This window comes from Electrona antarctica (assembly GCF_951216825.1).
Source record: "Electrona antarctica genome assembly, chromosome: 18".
Classification (NCBI taxonomy): Eukaryota; Metazoa; Chordata; class Actinopteri; order Myctophiformes; family Myctophidae; genus Electrona; species Electrona antarctica.
The window spans coordinates 33,367,471-33,380,820 of NC_136799.1; the positions used below are offsets into that span (position 1 = coordinate 33,367,471).

The window sequence follows — 13,350 nt, forward strand, 5'->3', positions numbered from 1 at the left end:
TGTGCTTAAAGGGGAAAACCACCCATTTTCAACATTTTACTATGTCATTAATATACCTTAGAGCTGTTGTGTGGAAATAATAAAAAAGTCCCCCCATTTTGTGTTTCCTAGAACTGTAATTATGAAAAAAATCATTAACATGGTGAAACACATCTTGATGACATCATCAAGATGTGTTTCACCATGTTAATGATTTTTTTCAGACCTCTAGTTCTAGGAAAAACAGAATGGGGGAACTTTTTTATTATTTCCACACAACAGCTCTAAGGTACATTAATGACATAGTAAAATGTTGAAAATGAGTGGAATGCCCCTTTAACGTGCGTCTTCCCAGGACCTCAAATTTTAGGTCCGGGCTTAACTTCCGCTCACTCGAGCCATTGAGTTATAATTGTACTTCCGCCAGTCTTCAAAACGCCACTGAGCAACTTCCATCAAAATGAATAGCGGGGGGGCTAACACTCCGGTTCGGTCTCTATCCTTGTATTACTCTATGCTTGCGACTCAGTCAGCCAGTCATGCCTGCCTGAGGCCAATTCTACAAATGTCATCTAAATCCCGACAGTTTTCTCAAAAACGTATGTTGCTAGATCAGTGGTTCTCAAACTTTCATGTCAAGGACCCCCGAAATCTATTTGGCCGCGGACCCCCCCCCCCCCCCCCCCCCATCTAAAAATGTTTTGTTCAAGGGACCCCCAGAAGCAAAGATAGGAGTAAAACAAATTCACTTTAAAAGAATACATATAGGCCTATTCAAAGATTTGCACAAATTGCCACGATATACAAGCTCATAGCGGGTCACTTCGTGCCACGATACGGGCTTGTAGATCTGCTATTTCTGAATAGGCAAAGCATAAAACAATGCTTTTTAGCGCAATCTAAAATGACACGGATGCTATCCTGCTTTGTTTTCAATATGTTTAACAGTGTTCTCAATAGACACGATGTCTGCATTACGCATCATGTGATGCAGACTACTGTAAATGTTGAAAAGTGACGCCAAAGAAGCGCCCAGTTCATTGTCCAGGTGACACCCAGGGGTCAGTTCATTGTCCAGGTGACACCCAGGGGTCAGTTCATTGTCCAGGTGACACCCAGGGGTCCCGACAAAGCCTCAGTAATGTATGCGACGAGTCGGGAGTGAGAATGTTTGAACTCTGTTTGAAAGTACAGGAGGATATATTCAAGTCGCCCAAGCAAAGTGTACTTTACTTAAATGTACTTCTTGACAATATGCATACACATACAGTATACGTACATGATGGTTTAATAGCTGAACAATCACTTCAATATTGCTATTATTAGTTGCCTGTATTGGTCCCAAAATACCTTGCCATGCTTGTGCGCCGTTGACAAATAGCAACTACAGATCCGAAGACCTTTTCATGTAAACGAACCATTTTAAACAATAATGTACTGCACAAAATGTAAGATAACACAAATGGACTGTAGGAGTCTTATCATACAGCATGCATAGGCAACAGTAGTCAATACACAAGATAAAACATTCACATATGAAGTTACAAGAAACCATCACGGATATAAGAGCTGCTATGATTTCAGTGTAATAAACCCAACTACTGCAGCCAAACTGCAGACTACAACCATGTGCAAAAACACTCTTCAATGTTACATAATATCATTTCACTTTAGAAACAAAAGGACAAAATTCAAGTATTGATCACAAAACGTTATCATAAACATACTGAATTTGACCATCATAATGCGTGTTTTATCAACAAACCCCTGAGTATGTTCACTACAGTCATAAATAGCAGAATATCTTTAAGGATGCTGCTGTGGGTGTATTGCAGGTGAAGGTAATAGCCTTGTGTCATGCTTTGAGCCACAGAAAGGGTTAACGGAGGGTGCCCAGTTTGATGGATGTTGTCACTGAATACAGTCTAGTGTTTTCCTGCAGGAAAAAGCTTTGCCTAGGGGCAGGGGTTCTCAACCCGTGGGTCGCGACCCCTCGGGGGGTCGCCAAATTATTTTAGGGGGTCCCCAAATTATTTTTAAAAAAAAAAAGATTTTTTTATTTTATTTTTCACGATTTTTCAAAAATAGCAGACCTACAAGCTCGTATGAGCTTGTAGATCTGCTATTTTTAAATAGCTAAATTATAACAATGCTTAAAACACCAAAAGGGGTTCCCGCCCAAAATGGTTTAAGGTTATTGTAGCAGTCAATTTATATTGGGGGTCGGGAGGGGGCGGGGCGGGGGTCCCGAGACGTTGCCAAAGCATTTTCGGGGGTCCCCGGCCAAAAACGTTGAGAACCCCTGGCCTAGGGGGAGGCCGGGGGGGGGGACTCTCATGCGCGTGTGCTTTGCGCGATTAATTCGATTAATTTTGATGAATTAACGTCAAATCTGCATATAGCTGTACAGTGATGGAACTAGGTTTTCATTGTAGTGGGTCCCGGGACCCACAGGTGGTCAATCAAATGGGCCCCTAAGGAAGGATGTTGAGAACCCGCAAGCGCATTCACGTTGATGTTGTGTGGAGCCAGGAATGTACCGCATGATAAGTCTTGAATTTGGTCATACCGTAGCAGGATAAAATTGAATGTGCGTCCCATGGTCGCCGTGGTGGTTGGTTTAATGCGTCCTTTCATTTTCACCAGACATGTTTGGCTAAAGATTTGAGCTAAGAGGCCCTCCTAGGAAAAAAAGGTCTGCCAGAATCCCTGAGTCAGATACATTGTCATAAAGGAAAACCTAAATCCCTTTGTTCTGATGTGAGGAGCTCATCAATCTAACTATAAATGCACCAAGTCTCTGTGTGTATGTCTGTCTGTACGTCTGTAATCCACGTAACTCGAGAACCGTTCGCCCCACCGACTTCAAATTCGACACACGCGTTCCACACCACCACAGGGAGTGCAGTGCCCGGTGTCGAGTCGGTCGGACCCACGGTTGTGTGGGGCCTCTGCCCAGGGTCCATATATGGAGCTGGCCTGTTCTGACCTCACAACACTCCATATTTGGGAATGCCTGACACAGAACGCCATATATAGGAATAAAGGGACACAGAGAGACACACAGAAATCTGACATCATTCTGACGTCGGGCATAAAAGGGACACAGACATAATATCTGGGTAGGACATGCATTTCCAACTTGCATCATTCCAAGTAGGCCAGTGCCCAACGGGCACCGCCGTAGAGGCCCCACGGGCACCGCTCTACTAATATATAATGTGGCAAAAGAAAATACCTGACATCTTAATGATAAAAAATACTTATTTTCTATCATTTACACACCCCATGAAGCCTTGAATATTTTTTTTTGTTGCATTCCTAAACCAATAATATGATGACCGTCTCCGGTCTGAGTCTCCTATTGGCCGATGACCCGGTCATCAAATTATTGACTCTGAAATGAAAAAGAAAAAGAAAAGAAAAAAATAAATCCAAGAATTCAAGGCTTGGGTTGTGTAGTTGATAACGACGACGATGCCAAAACGTGTCGTTTCAAGTCCTCAGGCGTTCGTTTTGTACGCTCGTTAACATGAAACGATGCGTTTGACATCGTCATTGCAATGTCAACATTTTGCTAAGAAATACACAGAAGACATAGGATATTTAGCTACATTAATCAGAAGAATGGGATTTAAGTTTTCCTTTAACGTAGTGGGGGAACCTCACAATGAGAACAGATGAGATTTCAACACAACCCCACAATCTATAAAAATGTTTACTTGACAATTTTGATTGGGAAACATCCATCTGGCCAGCGATTATGTCATATTGACCTGATGACTACCAGGCTATGATGAAACAACCGTGAATTGAAAAGGCAACAAAGCAATCTCATTCAAACGGTGGAATGTCCTTGAAAAAAAACAAAAAACAAAAATCAAGCCTACATGCAAAGGATGCTAAGCTTTCAACACGTCCTTTGGCAACGGCCAGAGATGGTCTGAATTGGCAACGGACTTGAGCTTGGAGAGAGAGTGGGAGCTGGAGAGCGTTCTGACAGCACACACTACATGAAAGGAACACGTCAGCCCGCTGACTGCTCATCGCAGCGAGACGAGAGGTGACCGAGGCCGTCTCTAGATAGAACGCAGAGCCAACGAGCGGCAGCAGCAGCAGCGCGGCAGGTCTCTCTCATTGACGAGAGCACACGGCATTTAAGCGTGACAGCGGTTACGTGCCTTTTCAGGGCGCAGTGCTACAGAGGAGAGCGGAGGGTGCCGCGTTGCATTGCATTGCCAACGGTGTAGAAGAAAGACTTTCATGCTACAGTGATGGTGACCTATGGGGCTCGGAGAACCATCTGTTGTGGTCGATCTGTCACTGGAATCCTTCCATGGCAACAGTAGCATGGGGGGAATGAGGGACAACTGGTAGGCCATGGCGAAGGGAGACTTTAGAAGGCTAGATCCCAACCTGCATCTGTGCGTGTGTATGTGTGTGTGTGTGTGTGTGTGTGTGTGTGTGTGTGTGTGTGTGTGGATTTCAGACCCGACAGGCTATCGTCTTGCACATCTGAGAGTGTAGTCAGAGAAATTGATGGCACGCCGTCGCTGGCTTTCCCCCAGAATACACCTGTGTCCGCTTTGCGGCTACATGCAGAGACACCTTTCAGGTCGACAGGGCTGCGGTGCGTCGCTCCCTTTCCCTTCCTGTCATCTGTGCTTGGGTCCCTGGCCATGGAACAGCTTGCCGTACACAGAGAGACCTGAGAGAAATGACACAAACACAGAAGTAGGAGCAGTCCTTTCCTTTCTTTATACTAGGTGCCGTTACCCCGGTGCAAATTACTCTAAAGGCCTAACGGCGTCGCTTGCCAAAAATAAGAATAATAAGAACCATCACCATCTTTTTCGCTTTTAACCACACTTTTATACAGTTTTTCTAAAATAACGAAAATGTCAGATCTAAAAGCTCGACACGGCGCAAGTCAACAGGTGGTGAGCTTGTAGATTGTCTATTTTGAGTCGGTGTAGACGAGGGGAAAAAAGTAGGAGGCCTAGTATAGACCCTTGGGGTACTCCAGTCAATAAAGTATATAGTGTGTAAGTGGTTAAAATATTCAATCATGTTACAACCGCTTTCTACACACCAGTAAAAACCACACGGGCACACACTCCAGGTAGATCCGTTTTTAATTCTGCGTGGCGGAGGTGGGTGCAGTCACCCGGGGGTCAGCCTCTGTGCGGCCGTCGCTCTGCGCCTCAGCCCTCTTCCCTTCCCTACGGCCGGCGGCCTGGCAGCAGGCCAGGTATCCTCAGCCCTCTTCCCTTCCCCTACGGCCGGCGGCCTGGCAGCAGGCCAGGTATCCACAGTAGAAAAGGAATTCCAAGTACAGTCGGAGCTGCCGTGTTTGTGCTCCCAAACAGTATTCCCTTTCATTCCCCCTCAGCAGACTCTGTTTATTTTGGTGCTCTTTTACACCGTGGGGCCTGACGGAGCTGGAAAACCAAAACATCTCCCCCGACTTCCAATCCGATGACATGACCGCTAGCGGCGGCTTCTTCCAGCTCAGCAAAAGGAAGATTAACCACTTGAACCCTAGCGCCCCCTATTCGGGTGTGTGTGTGTGGGGGGTGGCCTCCACAAGCTTCGCCGGAAATAACCTCTACAAGCTTACGCTATTTCTGGGGAAGAAGAAATTTGGTGTAGAAGGAAACAAGAGCAGACTATGATCCAACTCGGGTCCGTTTCACTAAGTATAGAGGCTTTAAGGGTGGTTAAGGGCCAATATTCCCTCTCAACCTCTCCCCTGTCCACACTGACTGACATCCTAGAAAGTGAACATGATAAGCTAATGAGCTGCTACCAAAGAACACAAGGAGAACGTGAGAATATCCAGACTGGAAAAGAGAAATAAGATGATAGTCGGGCGGCTCCTGTACGAAACAAGCCTATACATCCATGTTAACCACTTAAGCCCTGTTTTATACTGTGTCGTCACACAGCGGAAATAGTTTCTATTTGCGCTATTTCTTTTGCTTGCGAAGACATGCACAAAATAGGGATGTTGGGTTGAAAGTTGTTAACGTACAAGTAGTACGGCTACCAAGGGCTTACATATCGTCGCTGTCGGGTGAAAACCTTGTATGTCCAAAACCGTTACTAAAGTGCAGATTGCAGATTGGCTGTTTTCACCAGTTTTGCTTGACACTCTTGAATGACAAAGTAGGGCATTCAATTACGGAAAAAATATATAAAAAGTTGAAATTTGGAGATACAAGGTTGCGACAATATAATGTTTACAACAGTGTAAAAGGGTGATTTACTTCTCTTGATAATAAACCGGTTCATAGCATCTTTGTAGGTCAAGTGTAGCCATGTTCATGCCAAGAAAACAACTGCTCAGCCAACCTCACCGTCTCTGGGAAACAATAAATACAAAGTAATAAAGTATAAAAAAAATGGGTGGGGGGTTTAGACAATATCCCTGTCTTTTGAAGAAAGAGATAAAGGCTATGCCTAATTTAAAATCCATCGCACAACAGTTAGCTTGTCGATAAGGTTTATTCTGGTCGGCAAGTACACCGTCATACAATGAAGCATAAATTGAGATTTACCCTAAACTGCACAGGGATTGGAAATAATGGGGGCCGGACGACAACCGGCCAAAAGTGCGTGCATATTACACGTGCACGCAAGCCTTTACTTTGGTAGAAACGGGCCTAAAGTTATCTGCCTTGACATGATCAGGAACCCATTAAAACGGGCACAAGTGCAGCGTTCATTTCCTCCTCAAACAGAACGCAATAAATCTCCTCCATGGAGCCCTGAGAACTTCAATCGGAGGACTTTAAAAACACATGTGGCCAATAGATATAATCTGGTTTCATAAAGCATTGATGGGTCCTCATCAAAATCCAGTCTCTAACACACATAAAAAAATGAATGGGAGGGAAGGGTTCGACGAGGTGAAGCGCACGGAGAGAGACAAGTGAGGGAGAGACAGAGAGAGAGTTACATGATTAAGAGAGAGCAGAGCGAGTGAGGGTGGTTCTCAGCAAAGAGGAAGAGAAAGAGAGAGAGATAGGAGAGATATAAAGGGAGCGAATGATTAATGCGAGCGGACAGCTGATCATAGAGAATGCTGTCCGTTTGGACCCACTCTAACTCCCTGTCACAATCGATCAGGGGAGCTCAGTCATCTCGCTACAAAAGGTACACTGGGCGGGCAGGAGACCGTGACTCGCTGCCGAAGCTCCACAAAGGGCTGTTGCACCTTCCAATAACAAACCCACCCACCCAAAAAGAAGAAAAAAAAGTCTCTGTTGTACTCAGTCCTATTCTCAATGCATGGCTTGTTAACTGGTTTCTGGTGCGGAGAGTTTTGTTCGTTCAGTTACTCAGGCTCCATTTTTTTGTGGGGGGGGTGGAGGAGTCATAAGTGAAGCCCCCCACCCCACCCTTTGCGCCTTGAGTCGGCGGAAAAAATGCATTCATGAAATTCAGAAGCTGCTCCCAACAGATCCAGTTACAGTTATAGATGAGTTTATAAGATGTTTGTTAACCTACGCCAACCTTCATTCTTTGAGGGGGGAAGAAAAGAGAGAAATGAAAGAAAAGAAAAGAAAGAATAAGAAATGTTCTGGTTATAGATGCAGACACGCACACACACAGACACACACGCGTACATTTTTGGGGGGTTTGTTGGCACACAGCTACTGTCTTTTTCCAGTAGCTCCGTTTGGAGCGACTCAGGCAGGATCTCGCTTTTCTGTGGGTCGGCTCAAGTGTGTGACGCTCGCGTGATGATGAATGGCGTGAGCCGCTAACGCTCGCTAACGCTAAATGTATAGGAGAGGTCTATGGAAAAGAAAAATCCCTGATCAGACAAACAGATGTGCATCAAACTGCTTAATATCACTGTTACTGCAATAAACTCAACAGCTTCCCCAGTCCCCCCGGCCCCGGCTCCAGAGTGGAAAGAGTTGTGCAACAACTTCAAGACGAGGGGATGCACGTGAGCGCACACACGTGAGCCTACGTGCGTGCGCAGCAGCCTATAGTAAGGCCATAATAAATACATTACACGTATAAGCCATTTATTTTGCTGCAGTTGATGTAACGTGGGCACTAAATAATGGTCACAGATTTAGGGGGCCACGTAGTAAAGTCCTTAGTGTTAAATTAATGTCAGAATGTGTTAATTATTTTATTAAAGAAAAGTGTTTTTTCTTTTACATAACCTTTCACTTCATTTATTTTTGGGCTTCATGCCTTTACTGATAGAACAGTAGACTGACATTGAATGGGGAGAGAGATGAGTTTGTCAGGATCCTAACCCGCGACACGCTGTCACTGTCAGGTTGGCATTGCAGCCTAGGGTTCCTGGACCACCACGCCAGCGACCTGGGCATATATGTGTTCTCTAAACACTATTAAACACAATATCTATTCACGGCTGTGCCCTCAACACTGACGTAGACACCGGAAATGTACTGTATTTATTTATGTATTTTAAAATAAATAAATACATTTAGAGCGCTACTTCCGTATAGATAGACAAATGCTGCAATGACAATGGAGCTAAAAGGAGTGTAGCCAAAAATACTACTAAAATGTTTACATTTTGAAGTACAATGTTGTCTTGCACCGAAAGTAGAAGATCTACAAGAGTAGCATCCTCTGCCTCCCGGCCCCCATCCTCCTATTTTTTGTAAATGGAGCTTTTACTGCTACTGAGCTTTTACCGATATTATATGTACAGTATGTATGTATTGGCAGCGGTGGCCGAACGGATTGCGGAGCAGTCTTGATACCGGAAGGTCGCCAGTTCGAATCAGCGGTCCGACACGTTAAAATTACCACCGCTGAAGTGCCCTTGAACAAGGCATTGAACCACTACGATGAAATGTTCTATGAGCAGGGCCTGGCTGGAAACAAGTTCTTGAGCTTAGCCCAGATACCCTGGGTAAATATAGTAATCATTTCATTTCATTTCATTATTGAATGAATGTATGAAGTGAGTACAATGGACCATAACGGAAACCCCATGATGTGATATCAACTATTGACTGTACTGTTAACAATATCATCTTCAATCAAACAACCATCTAGCACGTGCCGCAATGTGAGCTTATACTGTAGCTCTGCTATTTTTGTCACGGGAACGCCGTCGCACAAGGACGAATAAAATTAAGCATGGCTCCGACAAGTGTAAAAATGGAGCCGTAAGGGTCCTCAGTGTTACAGTAAATTAACACGGAGGGTTTTGGGACTGGGGCAGCATGGCCAACAGATGAGGGAATGGCCGAGCTGTGTCAGTTTCCCATCACTGGATGTCATTACAGAAGAGAGATGCCATCAGCGTAATGCCTCTTTATCCTCCAGCAGTAACATGACCTCTGGAGTTGGACACATGGAGACTGAATGATCAAGTGAGCAGATTACTAAACTGGAAAGTTAATTATGTGTTTATGCCCACTCATTTATGGCTGCTTAAACTCTGCTTGGCCTAAACGCTAAAGACGGCCACGGCACCAGTCATTATGATATAATACCCGATAAAGCCAGCCACTCTGACCCTTTTCTTTTTCGTTGCGTGGGTTAAACCGGCCAGTAACAAGAGGCTGTGTATTGTATATTACAGAGATCATACTTTTATTATTATTTTTAGTGTGTGAGATGCTTAAATGGGATGCGAGTCTTAGGTTCATTATGAGCCTTAGGTTCATTATTTACAATTTACAATTTAGGCATTTAGCAGACGCTCTTAATGAGCCATACCACACACACCATTGGGCAAGCAAGATAAAAATATCCAACTGTGTTTATCAGTCCTCCATGAAGGAATGGCCACTATGCCTGGCTGCAATCTCCGACACAGGCGTGGAGGGGGCATAACTCACCATCTGTCCAACAACTATAGCCCTGACAGCCTGGGTATGCTACAGTACAACAGTAGAGCAGTGGTTCACACACTTTTTAACCTGTGACGTGACCCACAAGAGAAATTGTCTCCCCGGGACCCAAACTAGTGAAAAAGCTCACAAGGCGCCGCTTACGCGAGCTTGTAGATCGGCTATTTTCGCTACTACTTAAACGTTTGTTTTCTAATTTATGAAATTGCTTTGATTTTTCATTTATTTCTTCATGAAATTACTTAAAAGATTATTGAATTTGTTTTTAATTCATGAAACATTTTGCTTTTTTTGGGAATGTTTCTTTAAAATGTTTTGAAATAACATGTAGGAAACAAAAAAATGTGTCCACGACCCACACATTTGTCCCGACCCAGTGTTTTGGAACCAGTGCAGTAGACTAGTAGAGGACGGTGGTATACAGAGAACAGCACAGTGTCACACCCACCTGTTTTCCCGCAGACAGCCTCGTAGACACCATGCTGGCCATTGGACATGGTTCCGTTGGTCGGACCCTCTGAGGAGCTCTGCCTGTTGGTCAGACACAAGATAAAGAGTGAGTGACTGGACGGACATGACCCATCTCTGAAGGATAAACAGGAGAAGGGCGCACACCAGTATACACCGACACCACGGCGCGTAAACAGCGCCTCAAACTGTGACTCCGCCCACAACCAGGGGAAGTTGTGATTTGCGCTCGTTCACTGCAATGCAATTTGCGGCATTTTCAAAACAATATTGAGCAGAGTAGCGATTATCAAACGTATTTGCAATGCCATACGTTGAAAGATCTGTTGCCCGTGGACAAGGCACGCTACCTCCGCAAGTTAGATAGCATCGGCATAGATGTTTGTCCGTATGTGATTAAGGATTGGACCAAGTTGCATTGGCAGCCATAGAAAATTCTTACCCCAGGCTAAAACCGGATGTGACGTTTTTGGGCGTTCCTGTCTAGCGTGGTGTCAGTGTATGGGAGAGGTGCTAATGGCCTTGAGCGGTAAACAGGCTGAAGAAAAAGGCTGCACACTCATAGCCACGATTCTGAAAATGTATTAAAAAGAAACCAACGTTTCGACCTGTAAGGTCTTCTCCTTCTCTGAAGGATACCACTAAACTTAGCTGTACGTTTCAGCTGAAGAAAAACGGTCCCAGCTGTGCCGGGAATGATGGGAGGTTTAACGCCTCTCGGGGCTTTATCGCGCATCTCTCTCCAGTTTGTGCAACATATTCCACCACCAACAACAAACGGATCAGCGTTTTTTGACAGCTCATGCAAGCCAGTGTGCGTGGGTAAGTTTAAGGGCCGGAGCCCAGAGGGGGTTTCTTGACATTCAGTCGAGGTTAAGTGTTTACTGAGTGCTTCTCGTGGGCTATTGTGATGGGGAGGGGACACATTCCTGCCCCTTGGTAGCTGTCCAGAGTGGTGTGCTTTTCACACCGATGCCTTGCGAACCAAACCTGGCATTTAGACAGATAACCAGAGATATTTGTGACAATAAATTAGTAGACAGGCCTGTGTGGACAATGAGCAAGCGACAGGAAAGTCATAGAAAAGCGCTTAAAGTATTTGATGTGAAAAGTTAGCGCAATCATCGCAAAGACCTTCATGGCCCTGGAACTCACAAACAACCCACTGTGCAGTCTCTCCGATTGAATCGGCACTACACATGGAATGTCAAGTGGTTCCCAAACCTTTTCAGCTTGAAATGTTGGTGTCTTTCCGGGACCCAAAGTTACAAAAATACATTACTTTACCCAAAATTGTGAAAATACCTTACAAGCTCACAACATGTCTCATTGCACCGCATTGTGAGGTTGTAGATCGGCTATTTTCACAAAGGACACATGCGCCCATGCCTGTGTGCACACAGAGATTTCGTGAATTTATTCAAAAACAAAAAAAATTATATTTACTACCGACCCATAAAAATGGGTCTGCGACCCACACTGGGTCACGACCCTCTGTTTGGGAAAGACTGGTCTATGTGAATAGAGCATAATATTTTCTCAAAGTAAGTGGCCGTAGGGCGTAAGAGCAGGGGGCAAACAAGTTTGTAACCCTACACGTTAAATCTGTTAAGCATTTCTTTTCTTTTCTTTTTAAGGGGAACAATAAATAAAGCTCAGCTGGCATTAACCTCTCGCCCCATAACAGCGGCTTGCCAAACCGGCATTAACAAGGTAATGAGGGCACACACTGCCTCCTTGTAAGGGACTGCGCACAGTTGTTCTTTCATAGCATTACACAACCGCAAATAGAACTGGCCCACTTTAAGCATGGCATAACTGGACAGGAAGCGATCTCTTTCATATTTGGAGGGAGAAGGAAAGAAAAAAAAATTGACCTCTGAGTTCTTCACATCACATTCTTTGTCAACAGTCAGGCAGTCAACGCCAGCCTAGGAGAGAAGTGCTCTGAACTTGCAGCGTTCAGATAAAATCCTATATCCCCGCAGCAGAGAGTAATGCCTGATTTATACTTAGGTGCCGGCGTCGCCCAGCGAAGATATCCGATCTATCAAACTGCAACATGTTGTGAGCTTGTAGATTGGCTATTTTTGGTGCATGACACTGTACACAACTATCAAGTACTGTACAAATCACGCTTAACACACAAAAATGCTTCGGAAGAGGCTGAAAGGGTGCGTGTAAACAAATCTGAGCATTAGGCCTAATGGTGCTGTGCGTGTAGGTAGGTAGCGTGTGGTAATGTTATTTAGATTGACCACAGGGATAAAGTTCGACCATAAACACACTTTTGGCAGCTCCTGTGTGTATACAGTATCCTGCGCGGCTAACTGCGGCCGCAGCTGACTAATAGGGAGTGAAGGCAGCGGCGCGGCTGACATTAATGGTGCTGCTGTAATTGTCACCCTATTAGTAATGCCACACGACAGCCCGGGTTTCCGTAGTTACAGCTGCAAAACTGGCAGAGCCTCGCAAACAAAATACCAACACACACTCATTTTATTTGTGTTACAAATTGCCCCTTTCAAATCCTTAAAACTGAAGTCATACCAGCGTGATACCTCGCAGCCCCTCGGCGCTGGCAGCCATCGTATGTTGCTAGACCAGTGGTTTTCAACCCTTGTATCAAGGCCCATTATTTATTCAGCATTTGAGCCACGGACCACCATTTGATGACATTTAGCCTCTCAGACCCAAAACTAAAGAATATGTCCACATTTCCATACTGTATTATTGATGTTGGTACCATAGGAGAGATAACAGGCAAACGTTGATCAAAATAACAATTCTTCTACATTCTCAAATTGTGTAGACTTCTTAACTTAAGTAATGCAGATGTTTAACAATACTTTTACTCTTGAGAGTGTAAAATGAAACCCATAAGGGTCCATTTGTTTCATTTTACAACCTCAAGAGTAAAATGATTAGAGGATATGCACATGCATAAAGTGAATGGCAGATCGAGTGGCAAAGTGAGTGACAAAGTGAATTTAAGGTTGTTTAAAGTCCTTTAATGCAATCAAATAGGACTTTTCTGTTTGGA

The 13,350-nt window shown here is 44.5% G+C and overlaps 1 protein-coding gene across 6 annotated transcripts in view; it reads right to left on the reverse strand.

The window, feature by feature from the left end:
* Positions 1 to 1,188: 1,188 nt before the first annotated feature.
* The window catches only part of ttll5 (tubulin tyrosine ligase-like family, member 5), a 90,463-nt gene continuing 78,301 nt past the window's right edge, over positions 1,189 to 13,350 (reverse strand). For all 6 annotated transcript variants that reach the window (XM_079528988.1, XM_079528990.1, XM_079528992.1 and 3 more), the window contains 2 exons: positions 10,288 to 10,370; positions 1,189 to 4,687 (listed from right to left, as the gene is read on the reverse strand). In XM_079528988.1, coding sequence (XP_079385114.1) covers positions 4,635 to 4,687; positions 10,288 to 10,370 — 136 coding nt within the window. In that variant the 3' untranslated portion in view covers positions 1,189 to 4,634. The remainder of the gene's footprint in view (positions 4,688 to 10,287; positions 10,371 to 13,350) is intronic.